The 22728-nt window shown below is 36.4% G+C and overlaps 1 protein-coding gene across 1 annotated transcript; it reads left to right on the top strand.

The window, feature by feature from the left end:
• Positions 1-1970: 1970 nt before the first annotated feature.
• Positions 1971-22507, top strand: LOC100377401 (CMP-N-acetylneuraminate-beta-galactosamide-alpha-2,3-sialyltransferase 2). Its single transcript, XM_002741450.3, has 8 exons — positions 1971-2203; positions 15700-15769; positions 16562-17333; positions 18986-19188; positions 19300-19479; positions 20738-20783; positions 21313-21432; positions 21742-22507. Exons 3-8 carry the CDS (start codon positions 17025-17027, stop codon positions 21934-21936), a joined length of 1053 nt encoding a protein of 350 aa, XP_002741496.1. The 5' UTR covers positions 1971-2203; positions 15700-15769; positions 16562-17024; the 3' UTR covers positions 21937-22507.
• The last annotated feature ends 221 nt before the right edge of the window (positions 22508-22728 follow it).

Raw genomic sequence — 22728 nt, forward strand, 5'->3', positions numbered from 1 at the left:
TCCCATACTTTTGCGTAAGGTTCTACAGTTGTATATACTATTTCTATTTGTTTAAATATGGGCATTAACCCACCCCCTCCGAAAGACCGATCAAAAGATAACAAAATAAGCATGATAAAACCTTCCTACTTTTGATTAACATATTTCTCGAAATTTGTTTGCAAATTGAAAAAAAAATATTGTCAATAATCTTTTCTAAACACAGCTTGTGTCTTTCTACGTTGGACACGGTTTCCTCCCCTAAAACGACAGCAGATAATTCTAGTACAGTTTTTTACTAATAACTGTCAATAAAGTCATTCCCCTTAAGTTCTTGGATTGATTCTTGGCATATTCTTGAATATGGGAAGTTATATACAGTTATGTACCTTATACTCACAATTCTGGGCATTCGCGCGTGTTTAGTTTCCATAATAACATGAATGGGACAAGTATATGTATTATATATTTAGGACTATAATACATTTCAATTAGTGGTATATATACATTTTTGACATTAAAACAGTGTCATATTTGAATTAATTACCTGGACATTTCGCACGGTTCTCGGTTATACTGAATTGTACGTTGTACCACGGTTTCTAGTAACCGTGGTTGGACATAAAACCGAGATAAAACCGCCGAATGCGCCACCAAGAGCTTAACAAAATAAGAAACACAAAAAGTCGACGATGTTGGCGTTGTTTACCGGGGTTTGTTCTATTTCGTCCGCTCACTTTTATTTTGCGAAAATAATTTTTGATTAAACAACATTTTTTTTGTTTAACTGGAAAAGGGATAACTTAATGTACACCAGACTATCGGCTTTTGGGACGGATAAAATAAAATAATGTCTTTTAAAATTCCGATGAAATTCAGTAAGCAACAACATCTCCGGTGGTTCATTATCACTCAGAACGTAACTTGTCACATACTAGAATTGACCAACATTCTAATAAAATACTAAATAAATGTTTTGTTGAACGTGTTTTTTTACTCCCTCATGATAAGTGTATACTATTTATTTATAATATGACACGTTTGGAGTACAATTGGAGAAGATGGTCTAACATATAATCACGTCACATATTAGGTCGATGCAATTGAAACCAATTAGGTCAGTGTCTGCTGTACGCGAAATACGTGAAATATTAATCGTTCTCGTTCCCTATAGATTACCCACAAGAACGCACTAAAGAGAACACGACTGTAAGTTAATCCAACTAGTCAATCTTCTTCACACATAATAAATTGCGTTATGTCCAACTGTTAAATTAATTTTTGACTGCGAATATACTAAATAATTTCCAAATCAAATATACATGTACTATAAGGATAAGTCATATCTACTAACTTGCCAAGCTTTAGATTACCTAGTCTTTATTAAATGATATTGCACGTGGGCGTACGTTTTTATATCCTCTAAGAAAACATCTTAAGTTACGGCTTGTACACAGTCATTTTGTGATACTCAGCTATGATGTCAAAAGTTCAATTTGCTTTCATTGATCAATCAGTTTGCCAATCAGTAGCAAAGAGACAATGCGGCGTTAAGTTCGTAACTAAGATTGTTGTTGGCATGACAACAACTCGCTATTACGGTAATACGGTACATATCGTAGTAAAAGTCCAAATTTATTTTAGGCTGATGATAAATACAAAAACGTCTCACAATACGACAAAAATTGTTTAAGGTTTGGTGGGAAACACAACAGATTTTGACAATAAAATAAAAATTAAAGAAAATAAAGATAAATGTTGTAATGCATACTACAAAGTGCATTTGTACGTTTATATTTCATAGTCACAACTGTTTAGATTTGAATTACAAGTTTAATTCATTAAATACATTGTTAACTGTGAATTGTAAGCGAATTGACAGCATACAAGTAAAGCTAGCTCTCACTGTTTGTTATTTCCTTGACCTATGACCTTTGATTGACTGCTATGTCTTCCTCGGCGGGGGTTGGAGCCTGACGTATTGAGTTACGCGTAAAGTAATGGGAAAGTAATATGAAGACGTATCTCGACAGTATCACGACCGCGCAGAGTTCACGGTATTTTTAGCGTCGCCAGTAATTTTCGGGGGGCTGGACGCCCGGTTTTGTTACGCCCAGGAAATTTTGACCACGTTTGGTATGAATCGAAGACGTCTTCTGCTTTAAATCCAGGCAAAAGTCATCCAGAATCGGGACTTGATCCAAGTATAGCCAAGACATACCAGGTCAGTGACACAGTAAGTTATAATGTTCACGATTAAACGTATTAGTCGGTCCTTTGTCACCTCTGTCTTTTAGGAGCTTTACGAACTAGTATAATCTCTTTAACCCTAATACATAGTGTATTTAGCTATAAATAAGAACACAGTGATTACGAATTACAGAAAACACTCTGCGACACATAGAAATACAGAAAAAAAGCCTGCTCGTTTGAAGTAGTTATGTAATCGGGACTAATTTTAAATTTTCTGCTGTAGTATATATACATAATAATAGCTGTCCTCGGCTTCACAAATTTCAAGTGTGTACGCGTCTTTGATTACGATTACAAAGGATTTAAAGAATCAAACAGGCACACACAAGCGAACAGACTTAGATTACTCCATTAAGACAACTTTCTCATTGACACACCCACGGAATACTGCGTGATTATACTACATTCCTGTTTGTACTCGGTGTGCTACCACTTTATGCTGCAAGTATGAGTTCACAAGCTTCAGATTTGATGGTGTTTGCACACGCTCTTTTCGGATTAATTATTGAAGTCCAACTGAAGTTGTCACTGCTATGAAATCTGGAATTTGTCTGTCTTGGAAAGTTTTGAAAAATTACTCATGACGTTGTGATTATGCTGACATTTCCAATGGAAAATATGGCCACCATGCAGTCACTTATTTTGCGTAAAAGAATATGAGATGCCATGTTAAATAAGAAAAAATGTGCCCATTTTTTTTTTCATATTTCAAGTTTGTTTCTGTGGTGAAAATATTTTTGTATATCTCATTATTTTAATCAGCGACATCACAGTAACTATGGTGAAAAATTCATGACATGTCATTGACATTTACTAGTAATTTCGTGAAATTCTCTTATAATAATATTTTCTGACCTCCAACCACAATACACACATGTTCAGTGTTCACATGTTCATTGGCTAGTGTATTCTTGAAGCAATCAATTTCACTGAGGTTCTATGGCATCTCAGGTGATAAAATAAAAAAAAAAATTCTAGCACTATAAATTTACAGTATAATCTGAAAGTAGAACTTCTTGCTGTAAACCCTTCAAACTGAGCAGTGGATAACTACTATATTCATGCAGTAATTGAAATTAAGTTTGTTGTGTGCATGCTTAAGTTCTCCACAGTCCTCGTAAGGTAGAAAACTACCCATGGCAATACTTCATATCAAACTCTCTTTATAAATAATTATTTAGTAGTCGTCAAAAGAATCAATTTTAATTTTGTACGCTGTAAGACACTGTACTACATTTTTTCCTCATATACCGGTATTAGTTACCAACTAACATTTTGATATTACACAGTTATTTACCTTGTCTGAAGCAGATATCACAAATGAATCATCCCTTCAGCGAAAATAGCGAAAATTAATTCTAAGCAAAAATAAAGTATTGTACAGTATAAGGTTCCCCATTAGTTAATGGTTCATCCCTAACCCAGTTTGAAGGGTTTACAGCAAGTAGTAAAAGTTTCATTCTATCTTCAGTTTATAGTTACCCCATATTACTTATATATAAGGTTCCCCATTAGTTAATGGTTCATCCCTAACCCAGTTTGAAGGGTTTACAGCAAGTAGTAAAAGTTTCATTCTATCTTCAGTTTATAGTTACCCCATATTACTTATATATAAGGTTCCCCATTAGTTAATGGTTCATCCCTAACCCAGTTTGAAGGGTTTACAGCAAGTAGTAAAAGTTTCATTCTATCTATTTCATTGCTAGATATTTTTTTGATTTCATAATTTTTCCATCGAAACTCTGAAATTTACTGCTTCAAAATTTTGTAATAAATCAAACTCACAAAATTCAAGTAGTTTACAGTAGTTATTCTTTATATTGATATAAAGCCCCCCCATTAGTCAATGGTTCATCCCTAACCCTGATCACAAAATTCAAGTAGTTTACAGTAGTTATTCTTTATATTGATATAAAGCCCCCCCATTAGTCAATGGTTAACCCCTAACTCAGTATATAGATTTTATAGCTAGCAGTAAATGCTACATTCTATCTTCAGATTGTAGTTATCCTATATAACTGAAATATAAAAACTTAACTGCCAGGACAAACACCATTGCTCGGGTAATATTAACTCATATCGTAATTCTCAACAAAATTTAAATTTGAAAAACCTTTTTTGGCCCTACCTAGAGACTCATGATTGTTGAATCCTTCTCTTTTACCAGGGCTGATTCTGATCTCTCTTGAACTACGCTGATATTATATACTGTTGACATTTTACATTTCATGTTTTATGTGTTTGGATTACAAATCAGTCAAGTAACATGTATAGCATGGGTGGACAAAAAGTGTCATTTCTGAAGCTATATATTATTCATGTTTTTTTTTTTATTTCTTTTATTTCGATTATTATTATTTTTTTTTTTAATCACTACTTTAGTCTTAATGTTTTGTATTATTAGTCTAGTTTTGTTTAGTGTAAATGTAACCATTTTAATTCGCCCTGGGGAATTTTATGTGTTTAATAAAAGTCAAGTATTAACAGTCATAAAGTGTTTTATTAGATGTGTTAAAAAAAGGAATGTAATTCCATTTAAATCTCAGTACTAGATAGAATAAGAACTATTCTCAACTGGAGATAATAGCAAATGAAACATGGGGTTTGGATCTGAGTGAAAATCAAGGATCCATATTTTTTTCATCAGAAAATGTACCATTGAGATAGTATACATGTATTGATGTATTGTTATCAGGATGATTGGAGATTATTTTGCTTAGAATCTAAGTCAGTTTTGTAGAATTGTTTGTCAATTTAAAGGTTGCAGAATAAAAGTGTATTGAACATTTTATCTGTCAGTCAGTTACATATGACATATCTAATCCCTTATGTCTGCCATGTAATACTTGCCGGGTCATTATGACATATGTAATCCCTGTCAGGTCAATATGACATATGTAATCCCTGTCAGGTCATTGTGACCTATATGATACATGTCAGGTCATTATGACATATGTAATCCCTGTCAGCTTATTATGACCTATGTAATTCATATCACTACATCACTTGCGAAAACAAGGCTGTGGCATTCTTTCATATTATATTTTTTGGTACAAAACTTTATTTACAATGTACAAGACTTACTTGCAAAGTAGCCGGTATTTATTTAAATCAGATAGAGGTTTTGACCGATTATTGACATCACTGTACATATTTTTCAATCAATCAATCAATATGATTGGATTGAATGTATAAATGAGTTAAATCATTTTGTAAACATTATATGTTACCATGGCAATATGGAAGAGTATAAATATAATGATTCACTTTTGTTTACATACATAAATATAAATAAATCAAATATTTTTTTTATACTTGTTATACTAAAGCAACATTTTCTATTGTTAATTAAATAATTTAACATTTTGAATTATACATTTTTTTAAAAAATTTTTAATAACAAGTTTACACGAATGTTATCGCATGCAGTTTCTATACAATATATTTTTATCTATATCAGTCTTGTTTGCATTTCTGATTTTTTTAAAGAAAAAGGCTTTGTAAAATGCTTCTAATATGGAATACTGAAATTTGTTGATTATATAATCGCCTTGATGTATGAATGTGAAAACAATTGCGATTATCGTTTAGTTTTTCAAAAACCTGATGAAGTCAGCTTAAATAATTTTCTTTTTCTATGTACGTCCCATCATCAATACCGGTAGTTGAAAGTGTATTAGTCCAGTATACTACAGTGACACAACAAATAAGACCAGACTTTTTTATTCCTTGTTTCGCGAGGGTTTATAAGGCAATTTTTTTGAGGAGGGCGGAAAAAAAAATTAAAAAATCATTCTTTTTTTCCATTAGATTTGTGTGATTCTCAAAGAATTGTAAGTGAGATCATTGATCGGAGAGAAGAAATGAAATAAAATTTTATTCCATGTATAACCTTGTTTCTTATCTGCACGAGACTTCGGTACTTTGATCATGATACTCCCACGAAAATGTAACTTGGATTTGTTATGCGGCGGGCGGTAAAAAAAATAAAGATAAAAATAATATTTTTTAGCATTTTTTTGCGCTTACAAGTCGGCGGGCGCGAGAAATTACGCTGAAATAAAATTATATTTTTATTTCATTTTCGGATCCTGTTCATTTGGCGGGTTCACGAAACAAGAGATAATAAAAGTCTGGCCTAACTAATAACAAAGTAACATGGTGACCAATGAAAATAATATATTTTACAATTATTTTGTTGGCCATCAATTAACTACAGACAGTGTAAAACCTTGTCTACAAAATTTGTTATTCAAAAATTTACAATGTTGTGATTTAATTCTCATGTGCCAAATATGAATATTTTCCTGAAATGTACATGCTAAATTAAGCTAGAAAGGTACTCGTAACTTGCTAGATAGTTTTTGCATCCAACACTGAATAAATTGTATATGAATTCCATGCATTGTCTTTCTCGTTACACTAATGCTTGATTTACGGCATTTTAATCAGGAGTATTATTTGCAACAGTTTTATTTTTTTCAAATTACTAAGTGATGTTGATTTTGTTACTAAAAATTTGTCCCATTAATGAACTTTTTACATTTGTCCCATTAATGAACTTTTTACATTTGTCCCATAAATGAACTTTCTTATATTATGATATTAGTATTCTGCGTCAATTCATTTGCGGATGTAACAGCCCCCCCCCCAAAAAAAGAATAAACTCAGTGGATTTGTCAACTTATGAAGAATTCAGAATTCAAACCCAGATTACGTATTCCTGTATGTCAGATCAGCGTAACCAATGGCCGCAAAAAAAAAAATACTTGTGAATTTCTTATTCTTTGTACACCAGCTCTCTTGAATTGGCAAATAGACGATCAAAAGAATGTACATTGTTATATATCCGGTTACGTCAGGGTATGAGATCAAAATACCGACAACACTAAATATGCTAAATATATACTAATCAGAGGGCGATGGTCATTGCGCTGCGTCTTGTTCGATATGGGACTCATAGTGGCGTACACAATGTGGGTAAAATACATTGTTTACATGAAATCCGAACACACGCAGCGACCACCGCCCTTTAAGATATGCATATTCACAGCAGTAATTCTATTGACCGAAACACACCTAATTCGTAACAGCTGTGGAACAATTTAGTTTTTGATTATTGTTTATATGCCCTAGCTATCACATGACCATGATTTACGAGTACCTATTCATTCAAGCTGGGTCTACTTCACAATTGCAACAAAATGATTAAAAATAAATAAATTTGTAAAATGTGATACATTACATTACAGTCACAATATATTGCAGACAAGAATGTAGTAACAGTTTGTCATTGACTGTAAAAATATTTATCACAAAATCTTGTATTCACAGTATCAATGATTTCATTTTAATATTTACATATGCGCAGCAAAAATTTTGATGTAACTTTTTGGATATTTGGTGTGGGATTTTCTATAAATTCGTTGTTAATTTTGGAAAAATGGACATTATTTTACTTTGGATGCAACAGATTTTGATCAAAATATTGAAATAATTAAGTTTATTTTGTAAAAGATGACAAAAATTATTGAAATAATTAAGTAAAACCTTAAACTGAATTTGACAGGCATAACAAATCTGTGACGACGCAGTACTGTTGTGAAACAAGCATTTGACTAGAAATAATAATGTACACGCTTATATATAAATGATGCCATTTAAGCACTCACATGCTTCTATCTACACACACTAATGATGCAATTTAAACACTCACATGCTTCTATCTACACACACCAATGATTCAGTTTAAGCACTCACATGCTTCTATCTACACACACCAATGATGCAGTTTAAGCACTCACATGCTTCTATCTACACACACCAATGATGCAGTTTAAGCACTCACATGCTTCTATCTACACACACCAATGATGCAGTTTAAGCACTCACATGCTTCTATCTACACACACTAATGATGCAGTTTAAGCACTCACATGCTTCTATCTACACACACCAATGATTCAGTTTAAGCACTCACATGCTTCTATCTACACACACCAATGATTCAGTTTAAGCACTCACATGCTTCTATCTACACACACCAATGATGCAGTTTAAGCACTCACATGCTTCTATCTACACACACCAATGATGCAGTTTAAGCACTCACATGCTTCTATCTACACATCTTGCCATCGTTCTAACAACACACATGCACACACGCACGCTTATAGAATAACAATACAACCTTATTACACAACTGAACCATCTGTGAAACAGTATGGTAAATATAACAATGTACTGCAATAATATGTGCTTAAAATAGCAACAAATCGAAATGTAAAATTTTTTCAATAACACCAAACTCTATTTAACATCATTTATCAGGGCTGTAAATTAATTGTCCTATTAATGTATTTTAATAGTGCAATATGGTTATTTTTTCATGATTTCAATTAACTTTTCTTTTATATAGTTTTCATTTAACCTCCATTCTCAAAATAACATTTTAAATATACAACTACAATTTAGGATGAAGTTTACTTCACTTCATCTTCTATATTGTTATTTTTAAATTTCTCACTGATTTCATCTTTCAATAATCTTTAGAAGATTCTCATTTTTCTTCCTGATTTGACCTCCAAGTTATGGTCATTCAAACATAATTTGGCTAAACAACGGCGTTGACTAGAATTTGTTATTGTACATAGATATTTTTCTAATTTAATTTTATTCTTGAATGAATTATTAGTCTTACGTTTATAACTTCCTTTCCAATCCCTGCCATAAGCACTAATGTTCATTTCAGGTTACAATGTAAGTTTTGCATTTTATATTTCAATTTTATAATATATACGGTAATAAATTATGGTGACCGACAGTAAATATGTTAAAACTGAATTATTATTTTTAATATTTTTATTTAATGCACGGGAGTGTAGAATGGGATTACCTGCATTGAAATCCTACCGCCATATTCAACCATAGCAATGTCAGTTTTTATCCTAATTGGAAATCTACCCACGTCGCCTCAAATACCAATTAGTGGTGTCATCTTGCCTACACCCAAAATAAGATGGTAAAAATTATTGTAAACCTACAGCTACTCCAATGAATTTCATTAATCCATTCCCAAATATCAGATTCATATGCAAGTATCGGTGAAATTAATTGGTTATGAGACTACATACATTTATTCCCAGTACACATATAACTTTTAAAACTAGCGCCGAAGGCGCATATTAGTTTTTATGTTTATATAAGAGATTGCATACTTACCTTTGGTTAATGAAATTTTAATTTCATAAACAAATGGGATAATTGCCAATTATCATATAATACTGGTTAAATAAAATCAAAATAACAGTGGATAGCTCCCGTAGGGGGCGTCCTTCCCCTGTCATCTGATTTGCATACTTCCAGATCTTTTTGACCACGATATTGATTCGTAGCTATTTATCTGGGGTGGTTTTGGGTGGGAAGGTAAGTATGCAATCTCTTATATAAACATAAAAACTAATATGCGCCTTCGGCGCTAGTTTTAAAAGTTTATTACAGAGTATTGCATACTAACCCCTTTGGTTAATGAAATTTTAATTTCATAAACAAATGGGACAGATTACCAGAGAATATCTCTTGGCAGATAAATACTACCCCACCTGATTATGGAATTGAAAAAATTCCATCCCCCCAACTGTATAACTCCCGCTAACTGAATAATTCTTGCAGTTGCGGAAAGTTACATGCCCTATTGTTTCGTTACAACTTGGCCTGTCACTAGGTAGCCTAACGAGTGTAGGCCCTGTGACTCGGCCGCTAGGTCTTTCAGGTAATAAGAGAGAAAAGTGTTGCTAGTTTTCCAGGACCCGGCTGCTAGCACCTGGGCTAAAGAAGCTCCGCTAGCAAATGCCAGTGTATTACCTATGCCTCTTAAGTCATGCATCTTGGCAGTGACTTTGCCTGCCTCTGTGCTCAAATACTTATCACTATAAGCGTGGTAAACTGTCTCTTTTACCCATCTCGCTAACGTGAATTTCGACGCCGCTGAGCTTTGTTTACCTTTTTGGTAACAAACGAACATCGACCTTTGACCCCTTCTGACCCCGGAAGTACGTTTCTTATAATAAGCTAGCGCACGTACCGGACAAAGAATTCTGTCTTGTTTTTCATTGGAAATATTGCTCAGTGCCGGGATAACGATCGGAGTCGCCGTCTCGTGCAGTTTCTGATTTTTCCCTCTGAATTTTACTGATGTCATTAAAATCGCTTTATCGGGATAAAACACCGTAAAATTGTCTTCAAATGACAGAGCGTGTATTTCGCTAACTCGCCTCCCTGAAGCGAGTGCTAGTAGAAAAACAGTCTTTTTCGTCCAGTCCTGTAGTGACGCCAATTCCTTCGGTTCGTATGGGAATTGTCGTAGCGCTTCAAGGACTACTGACAAGCTCCATGCAGGCGCTTTGTACCTCTCAATGGGGCCCGCCTGTGTAATAAAGCCCTTGAACAGATCGGAGATTGTCGGGTCATCCGAAATGTTTTTGTCTAGGCTTAGTTTGAGTACAGAGTTGATCGCCGATTTATAGTTTTCTACTGTCCCCGGTTTCAACTTTTTTTCGTTGATCAAATAAGAAAAAAACTCCGCTACTTGGGGCAAAGAGGGATAGAGTGGATGTATATCCCCTGCAAGACACCAATTACGAAATTTTTCCCAGTGGTATTGATACAATCCATTTGAGGAATCCCTAAGCCCGGCCGTCGTTGTTTGCGACACTTGGCTTGAAAACCCTTGCGCAATTCTAAATTGCTGGATAGTTTCCACACGTGAAGTTGGTACAGCTCCGGGTTGGTTGGTGTATAACCGCCGGGTTGTGTCAACGTGATTTCTTGTGGCAGGCTTCTCGGATGGTCCGTTAGCAGAGACAGCAGTAACGGAAACCAAGTCTGAGACGGCCAGTTCGGTGCCACTAGAATCATGTGCGAGTTCTCCGATTGTTCCAGTTTTTGTAACGTTCGGTGGATCAATGAAAATGGTGGGAATGCGTAACTGAACATTCCGCCCCACTCCATCTGAAGTGCGTCCCACGTCAGTGACTGTTTGTCCGGATAACGCGTCACAAAAACGGGACGTTTTTTGTTTTCCGGTGTTGCAAACAGATCTACCTGGGGTTCCCCCCACATGTCGAACACTAGGTTTACTGCCGTCTGTGACAGCTCCCATTCTGTGTCGTCGTAGGGTTTCCCCCGGGATAGCGAGTCCGCTACACCGTTTTGGACTCCCGGTATATGTTTGCACATCAGCTCGACTTTGTTTTGTGCACACCACTTTAGCACTGCTACAGCATGGTCGTTTAACGACTGTGATTTCGTTCCCCCTTCCTTGTTGAGGTAAGCTACTACAGTCTGATTGTCGGATCTTATTAACACGGCCCGGTTTTTTACCGCTTTTTTGAAGGATTGCAGGGAGAACTGCACCGCTAGCATTTCCAGTCGGTTTATGTGAAATTTCCTTTGTTTTTCGTTCCACTGACCGTGTGCAATCCCGTCCATGCAGTGCCCTCCCCAGCCCGTCATGGATGCATCCGTCACCAACGTTACTGTCGGTTTCGCCTTGTCCATGGGAATTCCCGCCGTGAGGTTCTTGAGGTTGCCCCACCACGGAAGTGATTCCAGAAAGGCCGGTGTGAACAGTACCGGTTTTTCGTATTTTATCCCGTCCTTTGATAGTCGCATTTTTAACTGTGCGTCTAACACTAGGCGTTGGATCGGTCTGGACTGTAGCGCCGCTCTCGGTACTAAGCCCCTCATCGAAGTTAACATCCCCACTAGTCGCATTACCTGGCGTAGTGTGGCTTGTTTTTGTTTTAGAAATGATTGTATCATTTTTTGTACATTGTCGATTCTGTGCTGGGCTGGTCGGATCATGCCTTTCTCCGCATCCAGTTCCATGCCCAGAAAGACTATTTTCTGCGTCGGTATTAATTCTGATTTTTCCATATTTATCAGAAAACCTAGCTTTAACAGTAGACTGACAGTCCGCTCGGTTGATTGACAAATCAGGTTCCGATTTTGACTTTTTATCAGCCAGTCGTCTAAGTAGGGGTTGACGTCTGCTGCGTTCTTGTGCAGTAACGCCACCACTGTGCGTAGAACTTTTGTAAACAGAAGTGGGGCTGACGTCAGGCCGAAAGGTAGGACGGTGTACTGATACGTTACACCGTTCACCACGAATCGTAACAAGCGCCTGCTTTCTGTGTGTATTGGTATGTGCAGGTAAGCGTCGGTCAAGTCGAGGGACGTCATCCAGTCCCCTTTTTGAATTGACGCTCGCACTAGTGCCGGAGTTAACATTTTGAACGTTTCTTTCTTCACAAATTTGTTCAACTCCTTTAAATCCAGCACCAGCCTGTACCCACCGTTGGATTTCTTGACGGGAAATAACCTCGAGATGAAAGAATTTTTCGGGTTTTGTACCCGCTGAATTACCTTTTTTTCGAGTAGTATTTCCACGCTTTCTTTCAGTATTGTTGACTGAGTAGAGCCCGGTTTCCCCGAAATACATGTTCTTTTTTTGCATTTCGGTTCTTTTATCAACGGTATTCGATACCCGTGTGTTATTATCGATATCACATACGGATCGTTTATAGTTTCTTTCCACCGGGGAATACATTTCTGCAGACGCAGTGCCACCGGCGTCGAGGGACTCACCAACCCTCGGTCGCTTGTGGCGGTATACATTGACATCGCCGATTTCTCCATTTCCCCCTGGAGTGAATGCGGCGTTATATCCCCGTTTAACGTCCTTCCCCCCCTTTTTTTCCAACCTGGAGGGGAGTAGGGACTCTGCCTTACGGGTTTCTGTTTTTTCACCGGTCGATGCGTCATTCTCCCTAGGTCCACGCATTCGGCCGGTTGTTTGTTTATACGATCGCCCACCGACCTGAGGTGCGGCCGACCGTGTTTTTGTTGTGCACGATTGAGTTCCCGCCATCCTGGGCACTGAACAAAATCGCTTAATGCACGATGTTTTGCACGACTTGGTTCCCGCCGACCTGGGCACTGAACCGAATCGTTTAATGCAAGTGGTATATGTGTAAGGGGATCTGTGGTTTGATTTGTTTGACAAAAATACTCGGAGACTTGAGTAATATTTGACATGTTTAATCGCACCTTGTTTTGATACATTACCATATTTGCTGACGTATAGTCAGGAAGACTTTTTAGTGTTACCAGTCTGTTTCGAGAATTGTTTATTCTGTCGCTGCTGGTTTTCACTTTTTCCTTTTGCCTGATTCGGGTTTGCCTTTGCGTTTCCCTTGGGCTGACCCGTAGTAGCTTGGTTAACTGGCTTCGCCTTGGTCGCGATGCTCTGTTTGTTATTAGCGGCTTGCTTGGCTTTAAAGGCGCCTTCGATCATCACACGGTTAACTTTTGCCGCTGCTTTCTCATTCAACTTAGAATTCACAGCGCTGAGTTTTCCGTCGAATAATTTGGTCCCTCTGAAATCGATCGTCGCCAATTCGTTCTTGATTTCAGCGTTGGCGGCTGTCTTTAGCATAGCGGACCAAACTGCTGCACGGCGAGAGTGTTGAATAGTCGCTCGTAACTGGAGGTGACTCTGTATTATGTCAGCGTCGACGACGTTAGTCGCGACCAACAGCGGCTCTAATGTGCTAAACAGTTCATCCTTGGTGATGTTGCCTGTTTTGAATTTCGCTAACTGAATTTGTGTAGTAGTAGTGAAAAATTCTCTATGGCTTAATGCAAGAGAAGTGTCCCAAACGTTGTTTTCCAATCTACATAGCGTTGACTGGGACAGGCAATACGGGATGTAAACTTGTGGTTTGCCGAGTGGATGTTTCGTTATACTTCCTTCGGCGACCATTTCCCGGACGCATGGCTCCAGTTCTGGTGGTTGTACGCCGAGAGGTCGTTCGTGCAGGCTGGCGTCGGTACCGACCGGTGTTTTCCACTCATCAGCGGGCGGTATGACTTTTTGGTAGCGTCTGCTCCAATCGTCCCGGTTAGTCCCCAAGAAGTCGTCCTTGGTGGCTGTAGCGGTTTTCTCGGTAACTTCACGATCCCATTTGCCTCCTCCGATCACGCGTTGTGTTATAGCAGCGCCCTGTGTCAGTCGGGGAGACCATGGTAGCATTGCTGAAGTCGCAAAAGTGTCCTTTTTCGGCAGTGTAGACAAACCGATCGAGAAACGTGGGGCGTCCGCCATCGGTGGAATCGGTAGAGGTAAGATTTTCTTGACCATAACCGCACCTTTCGTGATAGCATCGGAGCGGATTTTGAATTCGGGGTCCTCCTTGTCGGTATCACTCACTGTTGTGGTTTTCGACGAGCCGGCCTCCCCCGCGTTGCTTGTAGCATCTTCAGTAGAAAAAATCACGCCTGCCTCAGCCAGTGCGTCTTCAACATTTTCTCGCACCACTGTTGTGTAGGATTTTTTCTTTTCCGCCTGGAGAGCGCTGACACTCCATGCTTTTGGTGGTACCTCTTCGTCTACTGGGTTTTCCAAAACTTTAATTTTTCTGGTCAGTAGATCCACCTTGTTCTGTAAATGAGCTATAACACTTTGCTCATTGTCAGTCTCCTTTGGACGTTTTTGGCTGGGTTCGTCTGCCAATAGTTCGTCCTCAGCGTTGGTAGGTACCGATGAAACCGAAGACTCCTCCAAATGACGTTTTTTGGATTTCTTCTTTCCTGATTTTCCCGTTGACTTGCGTAGGCGGGAATCCCAGTTCCAAGTTTCTATCGGCCAGGCGAGGCAAACACCGCAGTTGATGTGCCCATTACATTTTCTGCCACATGGAATGCAAATACGGTGATCATCGTAAGTGAGCATCGATATATGGCACTCTTCACACTTTCGTCCGAAAGTGTTTGAATCCGAAGTGCTGGGATGAACGGTGTTCAACTCTCCGGTATCCATATTTTCCGCCATCTTGAAACTGAAGGCGGGCTTTTGAGTTTCGTTACTAAAACTACAATTTTTTACTCAAGGTGACTAAGTACGAAGTTCTTGACGTCCACAAGAGCTTCCTGACACACTAATAGTTCGGTGGCTGTGTTGATGGGTGGTAACAATGAATTTCCACCGCAAAAACAATGATATTTTGGCAAGCCCAAATTTCAACCGTGAATCAATCTCGTGGTTAAAAATGGAAGTATGCAAATCAGATGACAGGGGAAGGACGCCCCCTACGGGAGCTATCCACTGTTATTTTGATTTTATTTAACCAGTATTATATGATAATTGGCAATTATCCCATTTGTTTATGAAATTAAAATTTCATTAACCAAAGGGGTTAGTATGCAATACTCTGTAATAAACTGCTGTATTTTAAAAGTTCTTTATTTACAACAAGAAATGAATGCATATTCCAACATTATATTTTTATTATAAATATGACATTACATTATAACGAGAGTATTGTGTACTTTCTGTGTCCAAATAATGGTGACATATGTCAACCAACTTGATCTCTTTTTCAATGCATAATTCTTTGTCTATTACAGAAATATTGCTTTCTGCATGTGGCAGTCTGTTCCAGTTTGTTTAGATGTGCAGTGGTATCATTTAATATCGGTAGGTAAAATTTATTTATTTGAATTGGAATTTTGTCATGACATACAGAGAATTTTATGAAGGCATAAAATTTTTTATGAATTTCAAATTGATAACAATTCCACCAATCATATTGCCAAAGATTGTATGAGAGCAAGTCATAAAAATGATTGAATGAAATCCGCAAAGACTCATGGGAAATGACTTATCAATCATGGCTACAGGCAATGCAGGCATCTTCTTCGGATTTGAATGAAGCGCGAGAGTCTGTAAGTATTTATGTATGTACTTCAAAACTTTCCATTAAAAACATTCATGCCTTCGTGAAGTTGACTGTATCTGTTTATGTGTTGAAATTATGTGTGATACCGATACATAGTATTTTTAGTCAGTATCAGGAAGATTGGAAATATGTTGACTATGAAAGAAGAGATATAGAAAGCTTTCTCAGAAATGCCAAAAAAATGATTAAAACTTAAATTTAAGGTGACCAAATTGTGATGAGAAAATTGATGAAAAAAAAAAGATAAAATGCAGTTTTTCATTTAAATACACACCTATATTTATTCTAAGCATCTACTCTAAAAGCCACCAGCTGTTGCCATATCTCCATATTTTATTTAGACTCACCATAGACCCTCTAGAATAAGGTATATGATACACCTACAGATGTGGTTGTGTAGCAATTTTATTTTAAAATTCTCCCCGAGAAATCCTACTCTGCCGTCTTCACCTTATATTGAGTTGACAGGATTATATACACTAGTACGACCATAAGTAACTTATTTTTCCGCTCCATTAACTATTCAACAGGTACTCCTAATCGTTGTCATGACAATGCAAAGATGAAGATTTCACCATCAATTATAATTGAGCTTTAAGTTTGCTCCAGGATTTTAAGTCGTTAATCCTTCATCTCTCACGAGTAGATTTATATAATCTGAATTTTGTGGCAACCTAAAGCTACTGTAATCTCTTATCCTGTCGACATGGCAATTCGTGTTCTGAGCCTGTATAATACAAGTCACCGTAATTCCTTAATATTCGATGCCTTGTTTGAAAAATGAAACCAAAATATGCTTGAGCAATCAGTTATTTTTCAGACAGTTAGGGAGTCATTTTGAATGAGCAGATGAACTAAAGTTGAGGACAGCGCTTTCAGTTTGCTGAATTACTTTGTGGAATCCATGAGGATGGTTACCAGATGTCAACTGCTCAACAGGCTTCATTTAATTTCAAGACTTTCTTTTTAAACTGTCTTCTAACTTTTTAAACTATGTCCTACTCACGAGTACGTCGTCGATTGCCAGTGGTAACATTTATCGCATTGATTTTTCTACTTTCACTTTTCACTTTGATGTACAAACTATATTCCCCAATACTAGTTTCAAACGCTAATATGAAATCAACAGCGAGATTGAAAGACTCGTTTACGGCAGCAACCCTGTTATCAAGTAATTGCACGAGGATGCCTGTGTGGACGAAAGGTGAATACAAATTCTTTGATGACAGATACTCTAACATTTCTACTATATGGTCCAGCAAACATAAAGAAATGACACCTGAAGCATTACAATGGTGGTTGGTAAGTGACACTAAATGAACACACCAAATTTCTTCTGTATTTTTTTCCATAATTTGTTTTAACAAAGATGTTGATGGGAAATTACAGTATTTGCTCCATTAGTAGCACATACACAGATGTCACAATGGGTAACTATGATAAATTCTACATTTGCTTCACATGAAGTGCAAGTCTAGAAATTATAGAAATATACATACAAAATTTGGGTGAAAAAAAGAAAATAGGGACAACTTTGAATACTTTATTATATTGCAGGGCATGTTTCATGTGATTTATAATAACAAAACATGCTTTCATTCATTTGCTGTCAAAACAACTTGTTTTATTTACAATAAATCATACGATTACTATATAAATGCAATACCAAACAAAAGTATTCAAACATGCTACAAAATACATAAAGGTTTCCACATTATCTCTGTCACTATAAAATTAAATATTGTAGCAATTACGTTTATTTTAAGTACTTAATTAAATAAAAAAAAGTCACCAGACCATAAATTTTGTTGCAATATCCTTCATTTGTGAAAATATCTGCAATTAAGAGGAAATGTTATATATAAAAAAATAGCAACGAAAGTTAAAATGAAATCATGTTTTTCAGGTGATTTGTTTTTTCGTGCTTTTGTAATGTGCTTTCACATAGAGATGCGTTTTGAATAGAGCAAATACGATACGATGCAACCAATTGTCAATTTTTATTGACAAAGTCATCAAAGTGGAAATATTCATATTACTGGTTGTCCGTCGTCATAGTCTGTTGCCATCAAATTTACATTACAACTTTAGCTGTATGGGTTTCATACCCACTACAATTCTAAAATTTTAGTGAATAATTTTGTCATTATTAACTGCTAACCTTGATTGCTTTCATATTTAATATGTAGTCACCTTGGATTACACCTTTTTGAAATTTGTAAAATAGTGGCACTTTCTTAAATTGAATTTTTTTATTTCATATTTTTATTAATTTTGACCAAGTGAAAAAAAATTATTTAAAACAATATCTTTCAAAGTGGAACCAATAATAAAACATAAAAATAGGCATAAAAATTTGCCGAATTTAGAAAACTATTGTTTTTATCATTGTACAATTAAGGGTTCATAAATGATATACTGTAAAATCTGTATTGGAAACCGCGGCTTACCCGGTATATTAAAATGGTACAACACAATAGAGGGGATGCGGCTTCAATTAGAGCACCTACACACACATATGAGAAATGATGAATTTTTTGTTCTCAATTGTTCAAAAAAAATGGGTGCATCTTATATTAGGGATGCGGCTTCTAATGCAGATTTTACGGTACTAGTAATCATTGAAAGTTTCAAAAAACGGACAGAGCATCAATAAATTAGTGAATTAGTGAAAAAACATCATTTTGAGGACCATAAAAAATAATATAATAAAGTATTATTTTGTTTCAACTTGTTTTGAAACCCATATTTTCATTGAAGATAATAATATATGCAAGATGTCTTTCAAGAAAAAAAATAAGCTGCCATTACTGTATGGTGTACATGTATGTTAATTTCCTTGTGGTTATGGTAACTTGAGTTATATCTGATCTGTTGTCTGATTTATCTTTCCACAATCCCATTTTATGTTTCGCTGATCTGAAGCATAGGTCCTTTATTTTTACTTTTACCAGAGAATACAGCAATCAAAAGATACATTTAGTACGTCTGATTTAAGGAACTTAGTGGGCAAGCTTCTAGAGATAATACCGGACGTGATGCCATATGCAACAAATGTCAGTAATAGGTGTTTACAATGTGCTGTTGTGGGAAATTCTGGTAATCTACGTGACAGCCGGTATGGTCAACTGATTGACAGTCATGACTACATTATGAGGTGTGTGTAGCTTATAGTTGACCTTTTCTATTTTATTTTAGATTGATATCAAATCTATCTCAAAATATAAACCGAGAGCCATATAGTTATTTTTAGTTCATGTTTTTACAGAATGAATACTGCGAAAACAGTAGGTTTTGAAAAAGATGTGGGAAGTAGAACGACTCATCATTTTATGTACCCAGAAAGCTTTGTTGAAGTGATTGGAGAAACTAAATTTGTTTTGATTCCATTCAAGCCATTGGATGTATCATGGCTGATCAGTGCACTTACCACAGGAACAATCGTCAGGTGAGTGGGTATGCAATTATTTGAAGAAGAGGAGTGGAAGGGAAGGGAATGGAGGTAGAAGAAGAAGGGAAGGGAGGGAAAAGAGGAGGGAAAGGGGAGGGAGGGGAAGGGAAAGGAAGGGAAGGGAAGAGGAGGAAGAGAAGGGAAAGGGAAGAGGGAAAGAGGAGGGAAAGGGAAGAGAAGGGAAAGGGAAGAGGAAAAGGAACGGAGAGGAGAGGAAGAGGGAAAGAAAGGGAAGGGAGGAGGAAGAAGAGGAGGGAAAAAGAAGGGAAAGGGAAGGGGGAAAGAGAGGGGCTAGAAGGGGAGGGGAGGAGAGCCGGAAGGGGAGGGAAGGGGAGATAGTTGAAATGCCAATCTTTCAGAGAAAAACATTGTGTTGGGATACCCTTATTTCGTCAAAATTGACCATCATTAAATGTGTATAGCACATTACTGAGCTTTGAAATAACCCAAAATAGATTTGCACTTGTTGAATGAAATGTGATGTTTTGACAGTAGTATTCATGCATAATGTGGGTTCTCAAAGTGAACTATTCAGTGAAAAAAAAAAACACAATGGTGACCCCGATAGAATTATTGGTTTTCCCCCAAAGCTGATGTATTATCCAAAATGCGACCCCAGCAGGTTGTGAAGATTAGATTATTAATAATAAATAGTTTTTTTATATATTGCAGTTATCCTCGTTTGACAATCATTTAGTGTTATAAGCTCATTAAGAGATTAGAATTTGCAATGCAAAAGATACTATAATTACCCCCCCACACCAATAATAAAATAGAGGCTTATCTCCTCATCTCTACTAGAAGCACATATACCATATTTTCTATATTAGAAGCACATCTTCAATAGAGGTACATGTACCATATTTTCTCTATCAGAAGCACATCTCTAATAGAGGTACATATACCATATTTGCACTATTAGAAGCACATCTCCAATAGAGGTACATGTACCATATTTTCTCTAGTAGAAGCACACCTCCAATAGAGGTACATGTACTGTATTTTCTCTAGTAGAAGCACACCTCCAATAGAGGTACATGTACTGTATTTGCTCTATTAGGAGCACATCTCCAATAGAGGTACATGTACCATATTTGCTCTATTAGAAGCACACCTCCAATAGAGGTATATGTACCATATTTACTCTATTATTAGAAGCTTTATCTCCAGGCTAAGGTTCCATATTATCTTTTGATCACATTCCCTTCATTTACATGACAAATAACCAGCTTATTTAATGCTTATTATTTCACAGAACATACATGCCAGTGAGGAAACAGATTAATGTGAGCAAGAAAATGGTAATTTTGAAATTAATTTGTATTTGCATGTTTGAAGAACTTGTCTATACATGTATATAGAAAGTGATATAAGCTTTCAGTTGTACATTGACCATGCCACTGAACTCAGCTGACAACAAAGTAGGTAGTTTAGATAGTAGTTAACAATTTCCTAAAAAAATAATCTATTCAATCTGTAAACAATTACCCCATAGATATACTGTAAACTGTTTAATTTGTGTGATTTAATGGTGTTCAGTGAAAGCCACTTTACGACCTCCAGTGAAATGTTTAATGCCAACAAATACCACTATTTCACAACTTGCAAAATTGTCAGGACTGTATAAAACACTGACCTTGTAAAATAAAGGCATAAATTACATATTTATGTCTAAGCTAAAAGGCATTTTAAATATTCTAAACATTATTGAGCAAATAAAATGGATACACTGCCCTCTACATGTTATTGACAATTACCCTTTTGTTTTTACACCATAAAAACAAAAGCATTCACATTATCGACTAATTCACTGGTATTTATTTCCATCAGATTGAAGTTTACAATCCAGCTTTCATGTATTATGTGCACAAAACATGGAATGAATTACATGGTCGATATCCGTCCACAGGAATGCTGGTATTATTATTTGCAATGCACATCTGTGATCAAGTAAGTTTCCCTGAATGTGCTCCATTAGGAGTACACACAAAAATAATTGTACGTCTCGTAACGGATCATTAACATACAACTTATTTTGACCAGACCCAGCTGTGCAATGTGCTCAAGCACATATACTAATAGAGTGAATATGTTTTTTTAAATAAACTGCTACTCAACCAAACATAGTAGTCACTTTTAAAGACATTTGTAGCAAATGATAAGTTGCTAGCACCGTTGTTCAGTTTACATGTAAAATTCCCAGATGTCTCAGCAACAATATTGGTTGAATTATTCTAAAATCTAACATTTGTTTGACAGGTTAATGTCTTCGGTTTTGGTGCAACTAGTAAAGGTAACTGGGATCACTATTATCAACCACCAGTGGAACCATCCCTTGAGAAAGACAGCGCCTTTAAATTGACTGGTGTACACAATGCTGAATTCGAGACTGATATTGTTAAACAATTGGAAGAAATTGGAAAAATAACTGTGTACCGGGGTTCCAGAGTGTAATCTTTAAAGCATTCATAGAAATACGCTGACTCCAGCCACCGACACAGTATACAGAGGTTCCCAGGCATAACCTTATAGGCAGTCAGAGGAACTCTAGCCACCAACACAGGATACGGGGATCCTAGTGTAACATTAAAGCGTTTAAAACTATGAGCTCATTTAAGCCACCAACACAATACTTGTGAGATCACACCACTAAGACTAGGGCTCTGTGGACAGAGACACCATGAACACATTCAAACTATGGCAATTTTCGGAATATATCAAAGGACAGTATTCCCAATATTTATGCTGTGTAAACCTTTACATTTGGCTGAAAAACAAATACCCTCACTACCGATACATCAATTTAAAAGTACCGGTATATCTATACTTAGTGCCAGTATTTAGTCTTGCACAATAAGTTGACAAGCGTCTTCAATTTACATTTTATAAGTTAGAATAATTTTTTTAAAAATATTTATGACTTTACATGTTCAAAAATCAAGTACAAATGAGCTAAAAGTGTATGTGTATGTTTAGAGATTTAAATTTGACATGCATAATGGCAATAAACATATAGTGTAATTTGTATTTTGTTTCATTTTTGTGTGTACATTCTCACCTATTGAGACAGTTTGTGCGAATGCAACTGTAATGATGTCAGACAACATCTAAGTATGGATGAAGTTATCTATTACAATAACTTGTATGTAATCTTTGGTTTATGCTTGAAGATTTTGGCCATACTAGCTGAATTTGGTAAGATACAAGATCATGTTAACCAACAGTCTTAAGAACATTAGATTTCAC

This window comes from Saccoglossus kowalevskii, chromosome 6, assembly GCF_978046115.1.
Source record: "Saccoglossus kowalevskii chromosome 6, keSacKowa6.1, whole genome shotgun sequence".
NCBI lineage: Eukaryota > Metazoa > Hemichordata > Enteropneusta > Harrimaniidae > Saccoglossus > Saccoglossus kowalevskii.

What these genes read in the sequence shown, in the direction of transcription:
- LOC100377401 (XM_002741450.3), top strand. Translation starts at nt 17,025, where the DNA reads ATGTCCTACTCACGAGTACGTCGTCGATTGCCAGTGGTAACATTTATC. An exon ending in AGTCATGACTACATTATGAG is followed by an intron (nt 19,189 to 19,299) that starts GTGTGTGTAGCT and finishes ATGTTTTTACAG; the next exon opens with AATGAATACTGCGAAAACAG. An exon ending in CAATGCACATCTGTGATCAA is followed by an intron (nt 21,433 to 21,741) that starts GTAAGTTTCCCT and finishes TTTGTTTGACAG; the next exon opens with GTTAATGTCTTCGGTTTTGG.